General features: G+C 36.0%; 1 protein-coding gene across 2 annotated transcripts in view; it reads right to left on the reverse strand.

The window, feature by feature from the left end:
• Positions 1 to 25,852, reverse strand: part of KHDRBS2 (KH RNA binding domain containing, signal transduction associated 2) — a 583,082-nt gene that overhangs the window by 275,305 nt on the left and 281,925 nt on the right. For both annotated transcript variants that reach the window (XM_049653859.1, XM_049653858.1), the window contains exon 4: positions 9,267 to 9,413. In XM_049653859.1, the coding sequence (XP_049509816.1) occupies positions 9,267 to 9,413 (147 nt within the window). The remainder of the gene's footprint in view (positions 1 to 9,266; positions 9,414 to 25,852) is intronic.

Consider the following 25,852-nt stretch of genomic DNA (forward strand, 5'->3'; position numbering starts at 1 on the left):
CCAAGATTAGTAAGTAGTTGTCCTTCACACATGGTCCAAGTGCTTATCCAGTTTGCATTTTTATGCTAAGTCCTGGGATGAGTCAGTCTATGTGTGAGCCCTTTAAGAGTGGGTTCTCCATTTCCTACAGTTCTATTGCTTTCTTGGACAACTGCCTGAAGGTTTTGGGGGGCTCATCTGTCCTGAACAAAATCTAGGGGTGGGAGTGCTTGACATGGAGCACAGACCTTCACTTCTCAAGGAAAATGTCTGCATTTTTGAGATCTCTCCTAATTGTGGATTGTTATGCCTAGAGTGCAATTTTTCCTGGCAAGACTGTGTCTCTGCCTCTCCTATCCATTTTGACACCACCCTTCTGTCCTTTGTTGTGGAGGCATCAGTCATCCAGGTTTCAGATATTTTTCTGAGTAAATTATTCCATATGTCATGATAAACCTGTTGTGTTCACAGGAGACTGTGAGCTCAGGATCTTCCTACACTGTCATCTTGAACCGCTCCTAGGAAGTAATTCTCATTTTTTCTTGACTCTAGAATTAACACTTTCTTTTTGATCAACATTGCCTGGTCTGTCATTAGTACTGTCCATATTGTCCTTATTATCCAATCTGGTCTCCCATTTTCCATTCTCTCTTAAATACGTCTCCATAATATTTATCTTTCAAATCTTGAAAATAGCTTCCATAAATTCCACAGGGGCAGTGACCGATGTGACACAAATTCCTAGAATCATGCCTAGCATATATTTGACGTTCAAAAATATTTGTTGAATTGTATTTAAACAAACCTTCTGCCTTGCATTGATTAGACCATTGATATTACTTATTTATACTCTTCAGCTAAAAATTATATACTTTATTTAACAGATTCTGATTTTTGAGCTACTTTTCTCCCTGGATTCTTTTTTTTTGTACCAAATTCTTCAATAGTCACGAGTCTTTTAAAGTTGTTGCCATCTCTAAAAGTATTTGCAGGTCAGTGTTGGCATATGTTTGTCATGTACCTGTGTACAAATGTAGGATTAACATTCAGTAAATGTTCTGAATATAATATAAAATTTTTATTTGATCCTCTACAAATTTCCTTATACTAATAAGAATCAGATGAAGTTAAGAGGTAAAGATTTTTTGCCTTGGAGATTAAACCTGTATCCTTAGGAATCACATATCTTTAATAACACAAATAACCTTAGGAATGTTGCTAAGCCTTCATGTTAATGACTAAACTTGGAATTGCAAAAGCAATTATTGTGATTTAATGTCAGTTAATGGGGAAGAAGTAAATCATCAAGTTGAAACCAAGGTGGTGATAGAAACAAGAGAAGAATGCAGGGCATTTAAAAAATAATAAAAACTCCTAAAAAGAATGTGTTTGGAGAATTCAGATCCCTGACGTCAAATGAGACCAGAAATAATTAGTGACAAATTGTTTCTTAAGATAGAAAGGAGATGATCACATCCTGACCCTAGATTCATAAAGTGAACATTTGATTATTTGTATTATGAAGAGTAAGAAGATACTTGTATTAGGGTTTGCGGAAAATCAAACTCAAATAATTATCCACTCTTCTTTTTATCTGTCTTTCAGTTTATGCCAATCAGTTAGCAATAGTAAAGTGGCCCTGGTTTCAGCAACAACAATAATAAACTGTATTATTACAATGTCATTCTTATTAATTATATGTTATTATAATTAATGTTATAATTACATAATAAAAATTATTAGTTCTGTTCTAAGAACAAGTAATAATTTTAATTATTTTCTAAGTCATAGGTCTGTATTATCTATTACAACTTACCAGATAAGGAGAAATACTTAATGTTAGATGATTATAAATTTCTCCAAATATAATCAGAATATGATCCTAGTACTACAGCAATACAGGAAACATTTTGTGGGATCCAAGGAATTTAACAAAAATCCCCTACCCCTGGACAAGCAGAGCAAGACTAACTCCATTTTCTGCTACACCCACCATCTCATGTATAACCCCCACATGACCTACTTATTGCTTAAGACACTCCCCCACCCTAGTCAAGCCGCTGAGCACACCCTTACTGGAAACCGGCTCAAATAGGAATGCAGAACCCCTAACCTCCAAAGAATGTAAACCCCACCTTTTGCCCGCCAAACTTGTGCACCAATTCATAAACCCCGCCTTTTGCCTGCCAAACTTGCACGCCAATTCTGACCAGAGTGATAATAGGCTAGTTCAAACAGTTACTATAGGGTAAATTGTAATTCAATTGGCCACCTGCGTGTGGACTGGCATGACTATGCAACTTTCTGTGTGTGTTACAATCTCATTGGCCACTGGCCCCTATAAAACTGCTACACCTTTTAACCTAGGGGTCCAAGTCCCTGCTCCACTGTGTTGGGTATACTTGGGCCCAAGCTCGAGCTTGCAAATAAACCCTTGTGCGTTTGCATCGGTATCAGCTCCTTGGTGGTCTCTCGGATTCGAAATCGGGGGCATTACAATTTCTGAGCAAGTAATAATTACATAAATACATGTGGCTTTGTGCTTAGTGCTATCAGTTGCCACACTATTATGAGAGAGAAAAGAGAATTAACTGGTTTTGAAGAGAGTAATTTGAGGAACCTCTTGATAACATTTTAGCAACCACCACAACAATGAAGAAATGATACCCAGGTGTGGACTCTGTTTCCTTCTCTGCATTGAATTTTATTTTTTTTATTCTCTTACTGATCATTATCTTGCCTATAGGATGTTGTTGCTATACAAGCTGAACTGCTGTCATCAGCCAGGCAAAACGTAGCTGCCATCCCCCACCTTGTCTATAGGTCTTGCCAACTACCAACGGTACTTTTGTTGACTGGTGGGTTTTTACTTAATACATCATTTTCCCTACATATTCACTTGTATAAAAGACTGTGCCCAAATTACCACTTTTTATCAAATTATAACATGCATTTCAGGGACACATTCTTAGGTTTATAATCTTTCAAAATTTTATAAAATTTTTTTCAATGCATGAAAGTTTTAGATATTCTATCTCCTAGATTGAAAAATGCCCTGCTTTTCTTTTCTTTTCTATTTTCCTTTTATTTGCTTTCCTGTATGATTGTTAATATTAAGCAATCAGTGCCATTTTCCCATGTCAGAGCTAGGATTATAGTCTTTGAGGAAGAGAAGGCAAGAATATCCTCTCTTTGCTTTTACTACAAAGAGGGAAAGAATTTACTTTTCCTCCATAGTCACATTCTTGAGAGGTTTCCTACACAGGTTTCTAATCTCAAACCAGAAATGATAATTGCCCCATTTGGAGAATCACTACTGTCACCAAGACATACATCCAATCTGATGCAGGAAAGAAACAACCTGGAATGATGCATTTTTTTCTATGTTGAATTGTTTTAATATATTCTATTCTTTACTAATGTACAATATAATGTAGTCTATGTTGTAGTCTATTCTATCTATCTTTATATATATATGTGCATATATATATATATGTATAATGCTTTTTCTTTAAATGATACAAATTTCTAATAATGATCATTAAAGGCATATTCCAGGTATGACAAATACTTTTCAAATTCTGTCAGCTCTGTTAATATTATAGTGATGTTTAGCATACTGCACTGGGAAAGATTCTGAGGCCATGACCAGGCTTGGTAGAAATGAATATTGTGATCTCTTAATTCTGTCAACAACTAACTCTTGAGCTGGTAACAAAGTAATCTCTTTGTTACCTGTGACACAAATCTAATTTCCTGTTTGTGTGGAAACCCATCCTTTCATCTTTTCTTTTTTTTTTTTTTTTTTTTCTTTTTTTTTTTATCCTTTCATCTTTTCTATGAAAGAATGGGGGCACCTGGGTAGCTTGATCAGTTGATCTTCCAACTTTGGCTCAGGTCATGATCTCACGGGTCATGAGTTCAAGCCCCACGTTGGGCTCAATGCTGTCAGTGCAGAGCCTGCTTGGGATTCTCTCTCTTTCCCTCTCTCACTGCCCCTCTCCTGCTCTGGTGTGTTCTTTCTCTCTCTTTCTCTCAAAATAAATAAACATCAAAAAAAAAACCCAAAAAACAAAATATGAATGAATAAACTCACATTCAATGAGCAGAATTTGCTGAAACTTCATAAATTCTAATTATGAGACAATGTACTATGCTTCAATCACAAGTTGATTATTAAGCACAAGTAAAACTTCCTAATTCAACTTATTTGAAGGTGATTTTAACTGATTTAGGAAAATGAAATACAGCATCATTATTTTAAGGAAATCTGACGACTAGGGTTGGAAAAAGGGAAGTTGAATTCAAGGATAACAGGGGGTCTCATTCGCAAACTACAATGTAAATGTTGTCCCCTAGCATTGGGCAAGGCACAACCATACGTGGCAGTCTTAGTGCCTGAACATAAAAGAAAGTACTACTACTACTACTACTAATAATAATAATAAGGACAATATTTGGTTACCCCTTTATACACTATAAGGGAAGAGAAGGGCATTAACATTATTGAAACATATATTAGTTTAGGATTTTATATGCTTTTTGTCACTATTTGTCAATCAATTTAATTTGCCTAATCTGTATTTGTAAGAAATATTAGCAATAGATGAAAACTTTAATAGAGTATCTGCTCAAAGTATTAGAGATTTAAAATTAGGAAAATGCAATTTATTGATGTTTTATTGACCTGCCTCTCAACTTGTTTTGATAAGACTAGTAACTAGATGGAAATCAACAAGTTAGAAATTTTCTCCCAAGGTAATAATAATTATTTTGCCTTTTAACAATTCATTTAAAGTACTAAAACTCTGTTGCTTTACAACATCTTACAACATGCAGACATTTCATGAGGAGTTGTATGTTCTCAAGTCAGCAGTCTTGGACAATTACAACCTCTGGATATAGGGCACACTGGGTAAATGTTGGGGTGGGGGGTACCTGGGTGGCTCAGTCAGTTGAGTGTTTGACTCTTGATTTTGGCTCAGGTCATGATCTCAGGGTCATGCGATCGAGCCTTGCATCAGGCTCTGCAATGAGCGTGGAATCTGCTTGAGATTCTCTCTCCCTCTCTCTCTGCCCCTCCTCTACTCATTCCCTCTCTCTCTCTCTCTCTCTCTCTCTCTGTCTCAAAATAAAAAAAAGAAAAGAAATGTTGGGGTGGGGGAGGAATATAAAAACTCTGACCATGGAAAGACACTCCATTTCATAGAGGAATTAGATGGCAGTGGGACTCGAGTATCTTAGTCTACATTAGCTTTCTAGGTAGTTCTAGCATGCCTCTGACTGGCTATAATTCTTCACCTCCTATATTGGTAAATTTTAATGTCCTGATATGTTAGCATTTCTGTAGACTTTAATATCAAATGTCAAAAGAAACTTGGATCACCAAGTAATTTTTTATAATAACAAAAGAACTGGTTGTTCATGTTTGCCTCCCTGGTTATGGTGAAGGATGAAGTAGACAGTCGCCATCCTTTGCCTGGTGCTAAGGCAAACAAGGCAAGTGGGAAAAATTTATCAAGTAGAAGGACTTTCACTGATTGTAAAATCTGCTAATACAACATTGAGAGATACCAGAAGAGTTATTTATTTAGAAAAAAATTTTTAATGTTTATTTTTGAGAGATAGAGACAGAGCATGAGTTGGGGAGGGGCAGAGAGAGAGGGAGACACAGAATCTGAAGCAGGCTCCAGGCTCTGAGCTGTCAGCACAGGGCCCGATGTGGGGCTCGAACCCACAACCTGTGAGATCATGACGTGACCTGAAGTCAGACACTTAACCCACTGAGTCACCCAGGAGCCCCAGGTTATTTATTTTTTAAAAGCTTATTCATTCCATCATTTATTCACCCATTCACCCATATAAAAATATTTATGTATTAAAATTGTTTTTTTTTATTGCCAAGTAGTATTCTATTATATATATAAACCACATCTTCTTTACCCATTTGTCAGTTGATAGACATTTAGGCTCTTTCCATACTTTGGCTATTGTTGTTTTGCTAAGTGAAATAAGTCCGTCAGAGAAAGACAGATACCATATATTTTCACTCATAGGTGGATCTTGAGAAACTTAACAGAAGACCATAGGGGAGTGGAAGGGGGAAAGAAAGTTACAGAGAGGAAGGGAGGCAAACCATAAAAGACCCTTGGATACTGAGAATAAACTGAGAGTTGATGGGGGTTGGGGAAGAGGGGAAAGTGGGTGATGGGCATTGAGGAGGGCATTTGTTGGGGTGAGCACTGTGTGTTGTATGAAAACCAATTTGTCAATAAATTATATTAAAAAATAAAAATAAAATAAATAAAATAAAAATTTAAGTTTATTCATTTATTTTTGAAAGAGACAGAGACAGCACAAGTGGGGGAGGCAGAGAGAGGGAGAGAGAGAATCACACTGTCAGCGCAGAGACCAATGTGGGGCTTGAACTCACGAACCTTGAGATCATGACTTGAGCAGAAACCAAGATGCTTAGCCCACTGAGCCACCCAGGCACCTCTAAAAAATATTTATTTACTTTCCACATGCCTGGCATTGTTCAAATTAAGAGAATAAAGCAGTGAAGCTAGACAATATCTGCCCTAATGACATTTATATTTTAGCAGGAAAACCAATAATAAACAAATAAGTAATATATATATGTGTGTGTATATATATATAATATATGTATTATATATATGTATAATAGTTTATAAGAGCTATGAGGAAAATAAGTAGGCGAAGAGAGCTAAAACATAACAAAACAGTGAATTGCACTGTTAAATCAGGCAGCCAGTGATATTGTGAACAAAATATAATAGGACTGTCCAAATGTAGGGAGGTTACTTTGGACCGTGTGGTCAGGAAAGAATTTCCTGCATTGCTAACTTGTGAGCTGAGATCTGAATGACAGGCGTGTCAGTATTCTGGAGAAGAATCTTGAAAGGCCTTAGTGAGGACTGACCCTGGAGAGCCTGGAATACAGGATGAACAGAAGCCAGCATATCTGGAGCACAGAAAGTGAGCAGCTGGACAGGCAGAGATAAAATCCCAGAGACAGGCAAGAACAGGTCACGCTAGCCAATGTGAGATTTTTGGTCTTCATCTGGATGTGTACAGAGAGAGAATCTTAATTGTGAGGTACTATTCCCCCAACCTGACCTAATAGCTATTTATATCTGCATCACTGCTGGTGCCTATTAATCAGCCATTCCATCAGTCAGACTCTCAAACAAATTGTGCCATGCACAATGCTGAATGATGGGAATATAAGACAGACACTACCAGCCCTGCCCTCATGGAGTATATATATTTTAGTGGATAAGTTATAAATGAAATGATTACAGGCATCACAAGGCTGAAAATGTAAGTGAGATGTAATACTGGCTTTTATAGTAAAATAGGGTTAACCTAGTCTACAACTTAGGACCTATATATATGTAGCAATGAAATAGCATTTCATCTTACATATTTCATCAAATTTCTACATATAACTTCAAATTTCTACATATAAGTTCAAAAAGTTATCCCAAGATTCTACCTACTATAATACAACAGATTGAAAACATCCATTTATATAGTGCTTGATAATTTTCTGTCCTTTCATATGCATTACCCTATTTAATATTCATAAAAACTGTGATAGAGGTCACTTATAATTACCTTTTTTTATTTTTTACATTTTTATTATTTTTTTAATGTTTATTTATTTTTGAGAGAGACAGAGACAGAGACAGAGACAGAGCTTGAGCGGGGTAGGGGCAGAGAGAGAGGGAGACACAGGATCCTAAGCAGGCTCCAGGCTCTGAGCTGTCAGCATAGATCCCGATGCGGGTCTTGAACCCATGGATGGTGAGATCATGACCTGAGCCGAAGTTGGACGCCCAACCGACTGAGCCACCGAGGTGCCCCTATCTTCTTTTTAAAGATGAATAAGCTGAAGCTATGAGAATTTAAATTATCTGTCTATAGGCATGAAATGAGTTAGTAATATCAGTAGTCTTAGCCTTTTCCTACACCACCTATATCACTAGAGGTCTGATCTGAGCTAAATATAGGAAAGTCGTGTACCCAACAGCTAGGCATTTAGTTTGGAGGCAAATGGAAGAAAGAATATAGCATCCTTATGATTATGAAATATGGGATCTGTTTAGGAAGGTGTTTTGATAAGCACCAGATAATAAATTGTGCAGAAATTCTGTGTGCATATATAGTTAGGGAACAAACAGAGTGGTATGGGATTATTCTATAACCTTGTCTTGAAAGAAATTTTTAAACTGAGCATATAAATACATTATGTGGTTAGATATTGATGTTTTTACATTCTGAAATTCTGTTTTTCTTCTTCTCTTTTCCCATTCTCAAAATCACTGCCAATCAATGGATCTTACCCACCATTTCCTCTGAATTTATTGCTTACTTTAGAAATCTACAGTGTTCCTTCATTGAACAGATTAATCTTAGCTACTGTCTTCTTCCTCTGCCAAAGACTTCTGCCCAGGCACTCCAGAAAACTTTACTCAGCATTCTCTTCCAATTATCCTATTCCCAGCTCTAAGCCTGATGCCAAGATTTCTATTTGAATGACCTCTTCCTAGAATGCTAAATTGTCAACCTTTATAAAAGCTTCATTCATTTAACCTTCCTCTATTTCTTAGAAAATCAGTAGAGAATTCTATCCAATGTGCAACCCTGAATTTGCTGCCTTACTAAATGAATGCTCTCTGGTGCTCTCATAGAGCGCAATGAGTTTATTTTCCCAATTTTTGTTTGAGGTCAACAAATGTCTGGCTCTATTAATATTGATTATTTGACATGGTGTTTTATAATGAGTAAACACCTGGCATAATGTCAGATAAGAATGCATTTGATATTTTCAAATAACATCATTGTCTTGTTACAAATATTACATATTTAATCTTTCCTGTCCCATTACATCTGCTTTCTCTATTAATTAAAAATTGCCAAGAATACATGTCAACTACCAAGTGATTAAGACACAAGAGAAAAGTATACAACTTCAATTATATATATATAATTATGTTAATTGTCTTATTCTTCATAACCATGAACTGGTGTATGGCATGTGATATACTGAGGATACTGTCAAACCATCATTATGTGATGACAACATGCCAGGTCCTACGCTAAGCATTTGTTGTATTCTTTTTTTTTTTTTTAACCTTCTTATCAACTCAACAAATAATTAGTTTGCAGTATGACTTTCTGTCTAGAAAGTCAGTGAATATCAAAGGCACATTTTAAAAAGCTTATGAGAAACAATTTTGCGAAAAAGGAAAGACACTTACAGGAACCAGGAATTTTTTAATCTCTTCCAGTGCATGACTCATTCGTGAATAAGCTTCCCCAGGTGGAGCAAACACTTCAATTAATACATGAAGTTCATCACTCAAGTGGGCATACTTGGCTTCCCCACTCTTCCTTAATTCTTCTTCCTGTGAAAGAGGTTATTTTTAGAAATACAAATCCACCCATTTTGCACTGATTTAACATTTACTTAGAATATGACAAAAGGGAATAATCTAAGCAATTTTCTGTAAGTAGAAACCCTCTGAGAAATAAAAATCTGGTACATTTAAAGATTTTAAAATCATTTTTGAGTGTTTGAATGATTTTTTTTAAAAGCTGGCATAATTATCATCTGCAATAGATTTTAATCAGCTAAATGAAAATGCTAAGCCCCTGAAAAGAAGTTACAGAAATGCCATTAATTTTTCAGTGTACAACACTCAGTTGTGGAAGAAAAGGGTTATTTTTGTGCGTGACGAATAAAATTTTCAGAAAATAAACTAAAGATTATAACTGTTCTTTGAGAAAACCAGAACTTTCTAGCCAGTTTTTGAGAAGTGGTGAAAAGGTTACTTGCTCACCATTAAAGTATGGAAAACCAAGGTTTATATCCCAGGCTATGTCCCCACTGGCCCAGATTGTCATCTAGCTTCATACTCACATCTTCTCAATTGTTTGCTGCTGCATTTTGGTCAATAGGAGTACATTAAAAGGATGGTGGTTAAGTATTATGTTGGCATTGATTCTGCATGAGCTATGTATCCTCAGCTTAACCAACAACATATTTCTATTAGATCAGATTTTTTCTAGTACTGTACCCAAGCGATTATTGTATCCTGATTAATACAGCACAGGTACAGAGCAAATCAGCACACAATTCCATATACTTTGCTAACGTGTGCCGGGTATTTGATGTGTATCATCTCTAATCTCACAATAACCTTACACATTATTCACAATTCAGATTAGGAAGCTGAGTTTAAAAGACCTTAAGCAGCTTCAGCAAACTTGGGATTCAAACCTGGCACCTTTTGCAACCAGATTTGTATTTTTCTAGGGTTTCAAGGAAGCAGAATTTCGGTTAAAATGTGAACATAAATAATATTAATTATGTTTTACTTTTCTTGACTCCTATCCCCAATAAACTTGTAGTTGTTTCACTAAATATCTAATGATAAAAACTAAAAAGTAATTTTTAGCTTTACTTGGGGATTAATTAGAAAAGTAACATGGACAGACCTAAACTGGATAAATAAAGGCAAATTTGCTATTGATTTCCAATAAGTAACTGTATGACCCATGTTCATGTGCTTATCTGACTAGGAACTAACATCATTTCAGGGCTCCTGGGTGGCTCAGTTGGTGAAGCGCCCAGCTCTCGATTTCAGATCAGGTCATGATCTCACCATTTGTAAGATCGAGTCCCAAGTCAGGCTCTGTGCTGACAGTGTGGAACCTGCTTGGGATTCTCTCTCTCCCTCCCCCTCTCTGCTGCTATTCCACTCATGCTCTCTCTCTTTCACAGTAAATAAAATACATTAAAAAAAAATCTTAAAAAAAAAGAAACTTCCATCATTTCAATACAGGGAAGCTCATGAAAGAGATGGGACAGTGTCCCTGCTTTTCTGTCCAGCCCCACCCACTCAAATCTAACAGTAACACCTTTCAGCCTAATAATCTACTCTCCAAGTGTCCCTGAGCACACTTTTTTTTCTAATGTTTATTTTTGAGAGAGAGAGAATGAGCGGGGAAGAGAATGAGCTGAGCTGTCAGCACAGAGCCTGATGGGGGCTCGAATTCACAAACCGTGAGATCATGACCTGAGCAGATATCAAGAGTGCAACGCCTAACCCACTGAGCCACCCAGGAACCCCTCCTAAGCACAGTTCCTATCTCTAACTAGGAGTTTTTACTTAAAGGGGTTTTCTTAGTGCCCATTTCTCAGTTTAGGGAGAAGTAATGATTGCCTGAACAACTACACCACTCATAGGGTATAGTACACATTTCTTTCCTCTTTGGATTCTGCTGGGAGGTAAGCTGCTCATTATCTCTGGGGTCAGCTTCATTTGTACCTAGGTGTTGAGGTGGTTAAATCAGAGGATTCTTCATACTGCCCCTTTCTCCATACTTCCTAAGCTGATTTCCCACTGGTTATTAAGGACTACTTGTTAGCCACATTTAATACTAAGAGGTGTGGCATTCGTATATGAATTATAATACTCATTTAAAATTTTTAAATGTTTATTTATTTTTGAGAGACACGGAGTGCGAGTAGTGGAAGGGCAGAAAGAGGGAGACACAGAATCTGAAGCAGACTCCAGGCTCTGAGCTGTCGGCACAGCTCAGAGATCATGACCCAAGCAGAAGTCAGACGCCTAACTGACTAAGCCACCCAGGCACCCCAAAAATTATGATACTTATTTTAAAGGTTTTCAAATAAAGGGAGCCTAACTAGGTATCTCTACAGTTGAGCCATTAGGCTGATGTTCACGAACAAAATGTAACTTACTATTAAAAAGCACATTTGCCTCTCACCTCCTCAATCACCCTTTATACAAGCAGATGAGGAAGCTGAGGTCCTTAGATATTAAGCAACTTCCTAGAGGCCAAGCATTAGGTTTCCAGCCAGGATCCAGTAAGGTAGGTGTTAGCAATGATAAAGACTTTAAAGGAGAAAAGTTAACACAGCAAAACCTATTGTGAGCTACTACTGGTTATTTTCAAAACTAAACTTTCTATCTTCCAGGTGTGTTATATTTGAACTCATGTATTAGGGTAACTTTTTTTGCTTAAAGTTTATTTATTTACTCTGAGAGAGACAGAGAAAGAGAGAGAGAGAGAGAGAGAGAGAGAGAGAGAGAGAACAGGAGAGGGGCAGAGAGGGGCAGAGAGAGAGGGAAAGAGAGAATCCCAGGCAGTCCCCACACTGTCAGCACAGAGCTTGATCCCACAAACTGTGAGATTATGACCTGAGCTAAGATCAAGAGTTGGATGCTCAATGGACTGAGCCAAGGGTAACTTTTGATAGAGCAGAATTCCCCAAGCTTTAGTTTCTTTATCTGTGAGACTTATATAATAATAGTGAGGTCACAGGATTTTGTGACTTTTGAGAAAATTGAAGAACATTTGTACACTAAAAATGCTCCACCAATTTATTTTAATAATGAATATTGTTTCTTATATTTTAAGGAGCATTTGAAATAATGTCTGACTGTTCCAACAGAGACCAAAGTAAACGTGACTTACACATGAAGAACAGTTCTTTCTTTCTCAAGTAAGAGTCTAAGCTATAAGCAGCTAGAGGAATAGGTGGTTCATCTCTTCACTCATCCAGAGATCCTGGTTCCTCCTCTCTGAACTCAAGCAGCCCCTAAGATGTTGCTCTCCTGTGTGCTGATGAAGAAGGCTGCCTATAATCACTTCTAAATTCCACTCCAGGGAAAAGAGAAAGAAAATGCAGACAGCAAAAATCTTATTCTCAAGGACATTTGCCAGGCGTTTCATACGCCATTTCTGGTCACATTTCTTTGGGAAAAGTGTACTTACACCGTGGCCCTGGATGCTATGGAAGCTATAATTGTGGTTTCAGGCTGAGTAGCCTTGAGACTAAAATGTAGGGGTTCCATTTATGATGGAAATAAGTGAGAATGGATACTGGATGACAACTAGCTGTCTCTGCATTCAGTCCTCATTCAGGGCTAGTTAAAATAACACTTATTTATTAAATCTAATCTTGGTGAATAGCTAGCCAATGTCTTCCAGAATGTTTAAATTTTATTTTCAAAAACAATACTATACCTCCAGTTGGATTTATAACATAAACCTCCAAGTTTCATTTGAATATGGGCAGACATCACAGCCATCCTGAATAACACAAGTGTCCAGAGACCAGTAAGTACATTTACAGTAATTTAGTACGATCTCTTGAAGTATTTCTTAAACAAGAGTTCCAAATATATTTTGAAAAAAAGAAAAGTTTACTTTTGCAGTAAATTCATTATCTTATAAGTTGATTGTGAATGGGGCAGTGAGTAGTCTTTTCATGTTTCTGCCCGATATCTTTTCCATGTTTTATAACAAAGAGCATTGTACCCTAGCAAGTTACACTAGATAGAACAGGGGACAGATAGCAAGAAGTGTAAAAAAAATAATATATATGTATATAAATAAAAAATTTAAAAAATTAAGAAATTAAAAATATTAGAAAAATCTTGAGTGTAAATTGACATATACTATTCCGAAGTTAACATTACAGAAGAGTGAATCTACATCTAATAAAAGCAAAGAAAAGGGCACAGGGAATAAATTAAAAGAATGCAAGATGCACACACTGGAAGGTGAATTGGTTTGACGTGATTCAGATTTCTGCTTAAAAGACTGTGCACTCAGTTGATATTATTTAATCTTCTATGAAAAAGGTACATTTATTCCATTGAGGATATTTACTTTAACCACTGACCTTCAGAACATGATATGTGATGTTCAGCTATTACAAAGGTATCATGAGCTAATTATTTCAAGTACAATCATTAGTTGCTAAACATAAGAAATTCAAAACAAAGTCATTACAAATATCAAATCTAGTTTTACATATCCCCAAACATTCTATTCCCATGTTATACCCTAAGGTAAAATATAAGTTAAACATATCAGTTTTCACCAGTTATTTTATAGAGAATAGCGTGGCACGAAATAGAGTCTAATTTGAATTGCATTCATGTGTTAAATTGTTAAAAGGATTTTTAAGGAAACTTTCTCTTAGGAATTATCAATTGTGTTTTATCTTCCACAAAAGAATGCTTTTGACTGGGAAATAATTTGACAATTAGAAAAATTTCCTCTTAATTCAAAACAGCTTGTTCACTGAAGAAAACTTGAAAAAAATCCCCAAAGTACAAATATTTTAAAAGATATCAACAACCACACAATTTAAGGTAGACTATTAGTATTTTCAGTGTTTCCTCAAGTATCTCTATACAAGAATAGTAATGGAATTGAAGTCATAATTTTAATATTGCTTCTTAGGTCACGGGTATGCAAAGTACCTTCCATAGATTATCTAATTCTGTACACACAACTTTACTTTATGCTACATAATGTTATTTGCTTCATTTTACTGATGAGGGGACTGATAGAAATATGTCCAGAGTTACACAGACTATAAATCATAGGGTTGGATTAGAATCCAGGTAATTTCATATCAAAGGTCAAGTTCTTAATCACTACAGGTATGTACTGGTATAGGTATGTTCAATGTAAGTAAACATTTTATACATCCAGATATTCCCATGGATATGTCTGCCTAATTTTGGGAATATCATGGCCAGTGGTCTCCCAGCAATTTCCTGGTATTAAGTTCCATGTCCAGGGTATCCTACGGCAGATTACAGGTCCTTATACACTAAGCACATCTGCCATGAATTTCTTCTTCCCTCTCCCAAAAGGTGTTGATTCCTTAGTAGCTGTATGTATGTGATGGGTGAAACCATTATTTTCAAGGTTCTCAGTACTCAGCCCCTACTTTATGAATGACTTACCTAAAAATTGCTAGTGATCCTGCACCAACCACACTGTTTATAACTAACCCTCTGTTTGCAACCATCAGTTCCAAACAAGGCATTCATCCAAAGTTTTTAAGATTGAGCTCATTATTAGTTCATACAATTTCTCATGGATATTCATATTGTATTCCTAAAACAAATGTACCTCATGAAGCATCATTCTCTATTTTCCTGCATAGTTTGTCCAATAGCAGGGGCAGGGTGGTTAGGACCCTCTGTACCCACATTATTGTCTGGAATAAGGACTTAAGTCAGCTTACAAGTGGATATATCATGTTGGCTAATGACAAATTCCCCCAAATAGGACACAGAATCAGATGTCTCCTTGTGTTGTGGTCCTAAGTGCAGCCACTTGATCCCTGGATTTGCCAACTGTCAATTTTATTTATTTATTTATTTATTTATTTATTTATTTACTTACTTATTTACTTATTTACTTACTTATGTATTTTTTATTTATTTTTGAGTTATTTATTTATTTATTTTGAGAAAGTGAGGGCATGAATAGGGGAGGGGCAGAGAGAGACAGAGAGAGAGAAAGAGAGAGACAGAGAATCCTAAGCAGGCTCCATGCTGTGAGAGCAGAGCCCAATGCACTCACATTGGGTGCCCTGCCAATTGTCAATTTTAATGTAAAACTTAAAATTTATTAAAATAATCTAAAATATCCACTCTTAAAATTATTTATGGGTGGCATAGACTTCATTTGAAATAGCAGAGGGGTATAAAGCAAAGAGGTCACATTGATAATCTCATTATGGACAACTCAAAAAATTCTCATTGTCACAAGTTCCTTTCCTGCTTCATTACACAGTTTTAATTTTTTCTTTGCTGTCTCTAATGTTTGTATTATTCTTTCTTCCCACGTGGAATTTCCTAGGAAATTTCAAATTATTTTCACCCCTATTAACCAGAGTAATTTAGTTAGTGAGTGCTAATTTCCAACTGTACATGTCCAACTTATTATGGAGCTCAGTGACATAAAGGGCATATCAGTTAATTGACCCTACTCTCTTTAGAAGTCGCCGTGGTGATCACCATATGCTACTTGGAATGACCCTTTGGAATCTCTCTCTCTCTCTCTCTCTCTCTCTCTCTCTCTCTCTCTCTCTCACACACACACACACACACACACACACACACACACGTGAGTCTCTAGTGAAAGAAAATGTTTCCATTTTGTTAAATTAAGAAGTATTCACCTACTTTGGACAATTAAAAAAAATATGTTATAAATTGCTCACAACATGAAGTAGACCATGAAATCCTCCGCTATGCTACTCCAGAATTTGGGTTATTTTGTCCCTCTGGTATCTCCTGAAAGGCATCCTATTACCAACAGCACCAGCAGAGAAAACACCTGAGTAACTGAGTTGATGTACTATCCATCATTTTTTAAACTATGTGTTCATCTAGATGTATATATGTGGTATCACATATATGTTATATATATGTTATATTGTTTCTCTTAAATATTTAGTCACATTTGAAGTAGTCTTTAGTCTCAACCACATAACTGACTCAATGTATTTGCCAAATATTTATTCCCCCATAAAATAGTGAAGCTAATGTCTATAATAATCTGCCTGCTTTCCAAGTTTTATAAACCATGAATCAGTGGTATTTGTTCCCAAACTTGTTTATACCTGCTGTATTTGTCATTGTTATTGTAATTTACATTTTTATACTTCCTTTCTACTTTTAAAAAAATTACCGAATAACTTTCAAATCAAAAACATGTAGGTAAAGACAGATTTTACCATTTTATAAATGCTTTCATAGTTACGTGAACTTCTTACTTATGATTTTTGTACAATATTTTGTTCCTAGATCAATTACAGCATCTTCATTATATTTCACAATTTATCTTTATATATATCTGTTTCATCATTTTCTCATCTCCCAAATTCCTCTTCATATATAAGTGTATCTGATAGAACCTGAGGAAGATACTCAATAAATTCTCATTGAATGAATTACTTAAGGGTGAAAATCATGCTGCATTTTTCTTCTGTCATCAAACCATATCTTTACTGCTCAGGCTAAGGTTTTCTTTAAGCGCTCAACCATTTATTGTCCTGAGACCTTGGAATGTAGTAATCCATCTTTACTAATATGACTATTTTTGGCTTAGGAGAACTATCTCCAAATTATTATTACATTCAATGTCTCCTATTAATGAACAATGTATAGATCATATATGTATATTCAATGATAATTTATTTTGTAAGCAAATGATTTTGCAATCGCAGTTTATACCACATCAAGTATTTGTTCTGTTATTACAAGCACATAATCTGGGTAAGTAAACAAAATAGAAGTTTATAACTCAAAAGAGTATTGTGGTGTTAGTCATAAACAAGTTAGAATAAGCAAACTTATTTACAACAGCCCCTCCTATCTAGTCCCTCCTATGGCTTGCTACCTTACTGTATAATGGGATTGGCAATTAGGTTGGTTTTTACTAGGCTACTCCAATTTCAGGAGAATCAAATAGCTGTATAAGTACAGTGCTTATTCTTTGCTTTCTAAGGAATGAACCTTAGAAAGTTTTAGAGTCCACAGAGAAGATTCCAATGATAAAAACTTTACAGTAATATTTTATCGACAATTGCTTCCATCTTAGAGACTGAAATAAATTTTTGTATTGTTTTCTATGTATAAGAACAAATATTTCAAAAATACTATGAACAAATACCAAGCACAGTTTTTCTGTAGACACTTTTATGTAGCCCTAGGTCCAAGAAAGCGCATGGGACCAAGACTTAAGAGGTGTTGAGTATAACATCTCTTCTAGCCACGGCTCCTCCACCAACTGCAAATTTTAGCAGGTAATTTGCTCGTGTGGCTTCCTTCATATGTAAAAGAAGAGAAAGTTACTAGAGAAAAAAATTTCAAATGCAAAATTTGGCGCAAAATGATTCTCCTCTATGCCATTCAACCATATCAACCAAATTTAGACCTGTTTATGTATAAAAGTTCTGGGTAAGAGAATATTCCACAAGCTCACTGAACAGAAGACAATAGACAACATTAGATATGATGATGTCTAAGGTTTCTCATAGTTTTAAAGTTTCATGACTCACCATGTGACTTTCCTTCACAGCTATCCTCATTCTGCTACTTAAGACATTAGTAGTAGAAAATACTACTTTCCAAACAGAGTATCTTCTAAGATATACTACTAGGAAAATTCAAAATGGAAACAATTCATGTTACTCTTTCAGTATCTACAGTGAGGCTGCTCCTGTGTATTTTATACACATTATGTCATTTAATCCTCATAGAACCCCTTGAGGTAGGTAATGGAAGCAGCAGAATGTAATGAAAAGTTAAAAAAAAAGAATTTTGGAGTCAGAATGACCTAAATTTAAACTAACGGCTCTGATATTTATTATCTGTAGTATAATAGAAAAGTACTAAATTTTTTTTGAGATTTAGTTTCTTCATCTACAAAACAAGTAAACTCAAGGTCTCTCATGTACAGTGTCGGGCATACTAAAAACCCTCAGAAAAAGTTAAAGGTTTTCTCTCAGAGGAGCTAAGAAACTTGGTTGCAATTATTCAATATGTAAGAGATTCGAATTTAGTCTGCCTGACTATAAAGTGCACTCTTATGTTAATGGTTGTTTTTTTTGAGCATTAAATTCACTTGAAAGAATATAATTATAAAAGTTTCAAATTAACTGTTGCCTCGATGTAAGCAAGAGTGCATCCGTTCAATGCTGGTTTACTTATTATTAAGTTAATTTAAATGTATAACTTTAAGAGAATGTATATTTGAAGATTACTCTAGGCCGAAGAGCTCACGTATTTTAGAAAGATAAGGAAAAATTAACTTCACCACATGTAATTCCTTGAATTTTAACTTTCAAATGAACCACAAATGTATCGTCTACAGTATGTCACATGGATTATATAACATTGAAAGGCCACATATCATGATACTTAACAGCGTAGGTTCTGCTCATGATGGCCAGGGTTAAAATCCCAGCTCTTCCAATTAATGGTGTAAAACTTGGGCAAGTGACCTTACTAATTCAGCCTTTGAATTCCTCACCTGTAAAATGATGATAGTAATAACATAGTAGGCACTAATTAAATATGACTATTGCTAAATACTATTATGCTAAATGCCTAGGATTCAAAACAATATTCAAACATACATAAATCGAAAGAGTTAGTGTATCCAAAAATCCAAATTATTCTTTCAGAAGTAGTTCTGTCAGTGACAGGAATTTTTAAAAAGTTGAAAACATATAATATAGAGTACATTCAAGTTTTACACTGTGGTTTTTACGTTAGCAATTATTTTTGTCATATTTTATCCTCAGAGTTATAATTTACTAGAGTGCTTTTTGCAGGCTTTTTCTTAATGCCCCAGGGAACTTTCTTTTAACATAAATCTTCAGGAATAAATAAGTCTATTGTCTGCACAGCTTTCTCCATCAAGAAGTTCACATAAACACACATTTATTATTTATACTTTGGTCTGAATGGGATTTGTTTGAATTGTCAATTTAAAAGCAATTTTAAATACACATATGTGGAAATTCTTTTATGCTACTACAAATTAGTTGTCCAAAATGTATCCACACAAAGGGTTTTTGTACAAATGGAGGTACATAAATACATGATAGAAAAGCAATGGTTTGATCCTCAAGCACACCCCTCAGGCTTTTGTTGCCTTCATTTACAAATTCCGGCCCTCTTGAATTGATAGTGGCAAGAACTATTACAGATTATAGCTATCCATACTCCAAACTGTCAACAATGGGAAAGGAATCTGTTCTCTGCTAACAGCATCTAGATTCATGAAGAGTGAAGAACCAGAAACATTGATGGACCCAAGGATGGTATTCTTTTCAAGTAGGTCAGGATTTTAAAAGGACAGAAGTGGATAGTGCCAGAATATTCCCTATGCTTGAGTTTGGTAGTTGAGGGTTTATTAGAGAGTATGAATCTCAAATCAGGACAATCGAAACATACATTCTATGTTACAACAAGAATGGTCTAGCTTCTCAAACTATGAAAGTGTGCTATTTGAAACAGTGAAAAGAGTGTCTAGACACAGTAAAAGACTTACTTCACTATTCAAGGAAAATAAAGCAATCAAGCTTGACCAAATGGAACCTATAAGGTTAACAGGTTGTCCTGAATTAACACAAGAAAGAGTGGCTTGTGTCCCTGTATTTTATTTAAAAGTCATTTGCTTATGGGGAATCTGGATGGCTCAGTGGGTCAAGCGTCCAACTCTTGATTTCTGCTCAGGTCATGATCTCACAGTTCATGGGACTGAACCCCACATTGGGCTCTGCACTGACAGTGTGGAGCCTGCTTGGGATTCTCTCTTTCCCTCTCTCTCTCTCTGCCCCTCCCCTGCTGTCTCTCTCTCTTTCAAAATAAATAAGTAAAAATTTTTAAAAATTAAAAAAAAAAATCATTTGCTTACTAATTAAGGCACTCACAAACATTTGTTTTGTGGGAATAGAACAAACTGGGAATACAATTATGTAAATATGCTTCTTTAGACTCTTTTCCAAATTCAACTGGATATAAATGGGCTCCATTCAGGTTCAGAGGAATTGTTCAGGGGATGTGAAAGCACTTGTAGAACAGTGTTGGAGCCCAGTGGTGAGACAGAAAGAGGGAATGGATCCTCGGAAGTGTCTGTACTCAGAGATCTGAGCACTTTGAGGACATGGCAGAGTACTGGTTCAGCTTGACCTCAGAAGCTGAGAAGAAACCAAAAAGTAGGCTAGGCATGCCCTGCCTTTGAGGCCAAGAGAAACCAGGAAAACCAGGGACCAGAAGCCCACTCGGGCGGAAATCCCTCTCTCTTCCACTCAGTATTTAAAGGACTTCATCACTAATCAATTTCAACAACCCTATCTAAGCTGACAAATAAAAGTAGCATACAATACTAGCACCCATAGTCAAGAAAATCAAGCAGAACATCTCAACATATGCTATTTGAACATAAGCCAATTGACTTGCAGGAAGAGAAACATGAACACTTGAATAAACACATTTTAGGAAGCAGTGAAGGAGAAAAAAATGCAGACACAAAAATTGTATGGTTTTAAAAAATGTGACTTCTCAGGTAAGAACAAATACAAATTAAAAGGAAGAGGCTTTTAAGAGGCTTACTTCGCCCTGTTGGTAATTGATTTCCTTCCCTCCTTTTTCTCAAAGCACTTACTTTATAAAACTTGTAATTGTAGGTAGGTCTTCCTCTCTTTGAAATGTACATAAATCCTTTTGAAGCTAGATAGGCCTATTGTTAACTTTATTACCTAGAAATATACATCTCAAGGACTTGGAAGCCATTTCTTTGAAACATAAGCATCATGATAGATAACACTCCTATTTCCCAGTTTCTGTGGGAGGCAGAAGCCCAACTTTGGTGGGTACCTTGCTCCAAGGTGCAAAACAATCTCTCATCATAAAAATAGTAAGTCTGTGGTTCCCTGGGATGAAGCCAATTGGCTAACACTAATCACCCCAATAACCAGGTAAAAGGATGAATTCTGTGACAAATGGTGCTGTCAAGTCTTCTTACTGAGGATGAGTTACTGTTTATGTTGCGAACAAGTATGTAATGGGTTGTATCTGCCTGGATGCATAAAAGAGTGAGATTCCTTTCTATGTTTGCAAGCTCTTAGGGAATTGCCTGTGATGCCCATCACATTCTGGCTTAATGCTTATTCAATAACAAAAGTGTTTTCTTTACTACTTTTGCAGAAAGGATTTCTGGGCTGGGAAATTTTGTTTTAATTACATTTCCCCAATGAAGAAGTGAAACAGCTAGTGAATTGGGTAAGGGGATCTCAGCAAAGCCATCTTTACCCTGATAGATATTGCCAGAATTGCTTCCAAGCCTCGTGATGCTGAAAGGGCAAGTCGTCACTGCCAACCAATAACGGAAAAGCAAATACTAATGAGTCCAAGCTGGCAGGGAGCAATAGGCCAGATGCCTGGTTCTGAAAGAAAATTTAGAGGTGGCATATCAATTTTGGGAAGGTCATCTTGCACAACCAGACACGTTTGTAGAGGACACAACAAAGAGATACCAAAACAGCTTTGACCAAGCATGCTGGAGTGACTAGAGACAGAGAAGAGAAAACAAGAACCACAGCAGAAAGGCCACAAAAGCTGCTGAAGAAGTTCCCGCGGAGTTGTAGAGACGCTGCCCACTGGAAATGCAATGGCAGCAGACAGATCAATTTGGCCTTTGAAGATATGATATGGAAGACTTTACTTTGAACAAATGCATTATACTGTTCATCAAGCAACCAGACTGAGAAGCAAACATCATTAGGACCCATAAAGTGGCTAACCACTGACTAGAATATACCTGGTATCAGTGTGAAAGGGCATCCAAATTTACAGCATAGATTCAAGGTCAATAAATGCCATAAGAGAAGAATATTTATTGTTGCCACTTTTAGCTTTCTGAAAAAAGGGTTTCCGGATCATATTAGTTCCTGCTTACAACTCTCTACCAATACACTATTTACCTAAAATGCAACAATTTCAACATGGCATTGCAGACCTTTTTAATCTGGCACTGGCTTAGCTCATCAGTTACCTCTTCTGCCATCTCCTTTGCAGACACTATTCTCCAATCACTAAAAAATCCTCACCTTTCTCTGAAATCATCATCCTCTTTCAAATCCCTGTGTTTCTTTGTTTTTCTTGCAAGGTTCAGATCACATATATTTATCTAGACTTCACACAGCCAGCAATGCAGAAACAATTGCTCCATAGAATCTTAACAGTAACATCTTCTCAATAATATTATATCATAAATATTTGGAATTATATTATTAATATTGATTGAATCCTCCATCAGGATATTTGGTTCCATGGATCCATTTAAACATGGAGTATGTTTTTCTATAGGCATCTTGTGTGTACGTGTGTGGGCGGAGTGCGTGTGAGAGATGGGAGGGGTGCAGGTGGATGAGGAAAGCATATACTTAAGTGATGTTTCTTAGATCCTATCTAAATGTTAATAAGATGTATAATGTCTATATACTTTTGTATTAATTGTTTTAATCAAATGAACACTTAAGCTTTGTTACACAGATAATAAATACTTCCCAGGGGGAATGGGAGACAGGAATTTGATCTCTTGGATATTGCTGTATCTTATTACATAATCATTTTCTCTTTCTATTCTTCACTCTGTCTTAGCAAAAATATATTTGATAATGTCTCAGAGCAAAGTGGTAGTAAGTAAATGCTAATTTTATACATATATTTTTTCCCGAAGAATTAATCTCTGCTTTGTTTTTACAGACTTACAGAATGTTCTGTCAGTGCTACAAAATACAAATCCCAAACCAGAGACACCCAAAACATGTAAGCATTAGAGCACATGGAAAGAGGGCTGTAGTGCCCTTCTATAACTAACTTTCAAGCACCATTGTTTACCATCAATCTGAAATTGAATGTGTAAAACTGGAGGTACTACAAAATTTCTCTTGTGTATGGAAAGCCCTTTTGCAATTTTGTTTTCTTAAAACCTGTGAAATCACTTTTTTGGATAAAGTATTCAGAAGGAGGAGCTATGGACCCAGACTCGGGCTCCTCATGACACTTTATATTTGCTGGTGCGTATCTCGTCTCATATCACCCAGAAAAGATCTTTCTAAGAGAGGAACTTCTCCCTCACCAACACTGACAACAAGTGTTCTTTTCATGCTATTATCTAAAAATCTTTCCATCATCCCCTACCTATGTTTAAATGAGGTTTAGACTCATTTTTTCTTTTTGTTTCAATGTTTACTTATTTTTGAGAGAGAGAGAGACTGAGTATGAGTGGGGGAGGAACAGGGAGACACAGAATCTGAAGTAGGCTCTAGGCTCCAAGCTATCACCAAAGAGCCAGACGCGGGCTCAAACTCACGAACCAGGAGATCACGACCTAGGCTGAAGTCAGACGCTTAACAACCGAACCACCCAGGTGCCCCTAAACTCACTCTTTTTTTTTTTTTTTTTTTAACCTCAGTGTAACAAACATCTTTGGATGGTGAGTAAACGGAAGGGAAAAGGAGAATCATTGTAAGGAACTAGGGTTTGTCCTATACCACTGATAAGATAGTGTATATTAAAAAAAAAATGCTAGAGTTTGCAAAGTTTTAATCCAGTCTTTTCTCAGGTTAGCCCCCTCCCTGCCATTGCTAGCCCGACAGCAAATGTGTCTGTAACAGTAGCAGTCAGCAATGACAGATATGTCTAGAGAACATAGGTCAAAAAGAGAAGGTCTATGACTGTCCTCCACTTTTCCACCACAAAAAAACCATATACAGTAAAACCTCAGTTTGAGAGCATAATTCATTCTGGAAACATGCTTATAATCCAAAACACTCGTATATTGAAGCGAATTTCAGGAACCATTGGCACAATTGTGATCATGTGACGTTCAGCATCACATACGACTTCTACTGCAAGACATTGCTTGTTTATCAAGTTAAAATTTATTAGAAATATTTGCTCATCTTATGGAACACTCATAGAACTAGTTACTCGCAATCCAGGGTTTTACTGCACATTATTTTTTGAAGTGAGGGTATATATTCAACTGTCTTGCCTTGGTGCTAACGTTGTTACTTAAGACTCAGCCAAAAACAGAACAAAAGAACATGTACTGACTATCCACAATGCTCTGGAATTATACTAGCGTTTTTCTTACTTATGATATATTTATACCTCACAATAGGTTAACATTATCTGCATTTTGACTTTTAAGGAAACAAAGGATTCTTTGAATAAACCAGACAAAATTTTAGAAAATGAACTGACTCAAACATGTGGTTCAATGATAACTGTTAAGCCCATATTGATAATCATATCTTATCCTATAGCATAAAAATAAGTAAGACAGGCCTGAGGCTGGATTCTGACCTGCAGGGTGTTTTGCTGTTTATCTCAATGTTAGCTACTGGAAGAACTAGTTGGCAGGAAGGCCATGGCCTTTAGCAAAAAAGGTACTCTTCTTAGTGTGCTAAAAGAGAGTTACCGGATATGTTTCAAGGCCCTCCTCTCAGTGGTCATAGGAATATTAAAAAGACGTTCTAATAAGGAATTCTAACAAGACCTTAACTTTCAAGCATTCTTATTTCTGCAAAGAGGAGTTTTCCAAAGTTATATCCGTCCCCATCTTAAAGACCCTGTTTGGGATGAGGGATTGACAGTGATTTACTTTTATTCCAGAGGCCACCTCTGGTCAAAGGAAGTCTATTAATTCTCCTTTTGAAACAAACAGATTTTTTTCTGAAAAATAGGTATCTGGAAAGGCTGCATTGATGGTTGTGTTCTAAGTAATTACAAACATATATGTTGATTTAACTAATAAACATTTAAGATGCATTTTCATGTGACGGCACTGTGCTATATAAGTTTGGGGAGTAAATCCTGACCTTAGAGAGTTCATTGTTTACATGGACAGATAAAACATTTGTACAAAATAAATTCTTGTAAGTGACAGAAGTCAGAAGAAAAGTTAAGCAAGTTTACTATTGGGCATACATATTCATTCAACAATATTTACTGAGCCTCTCTGCTGTGGGAGCATAATTAAAATGTAGGGACACAGCAGCAACTGAGGCCAGTCTGCTTACATTTTAGTGGGAGAAGTCAAATAATAAAGGGATATAATTATTACATATATATAATTATATATATACACATCTATATATACACACATATATATTGTATATTATATACACACATATTGCATTATGTATTATATGTGTGTGTATATATATATATATGTATATATATATATATTAAATTATAATTGTAATAAATTAAACAAAAGACAAGGGTTGGAGAACCAGAAGGACAGAGTATTATTTGGATAAGGTGGTCAAGGGGCTTCTCGGAGCTTAGTGCTGAGTAATGAGAAGGTGCTTATCTACACAAAGCCAAAGGAAGAGTGGGTAGGTGGGAGAGGTATTGTGGGGAAATTAAAGATAAGAGAAAATGTCTTTAGGCAGAAAAATTTTGTCATGTGT

The sequence above is a fragment of the Panthera uncia genome (genome assembly GCF_023721935.1).
Source record: "Panthera uncia isolate 11264 chromosome B2 unlocalized genomic scaffold, Puncia_PCG_1.0 HiC_scaffold_24, whole genome shotgun sequence".
NCBI lineage: Eukaryota > Metazoa > Chordata > Mammalia > Carnivora > Felidae > Panthera > Panthera uncia.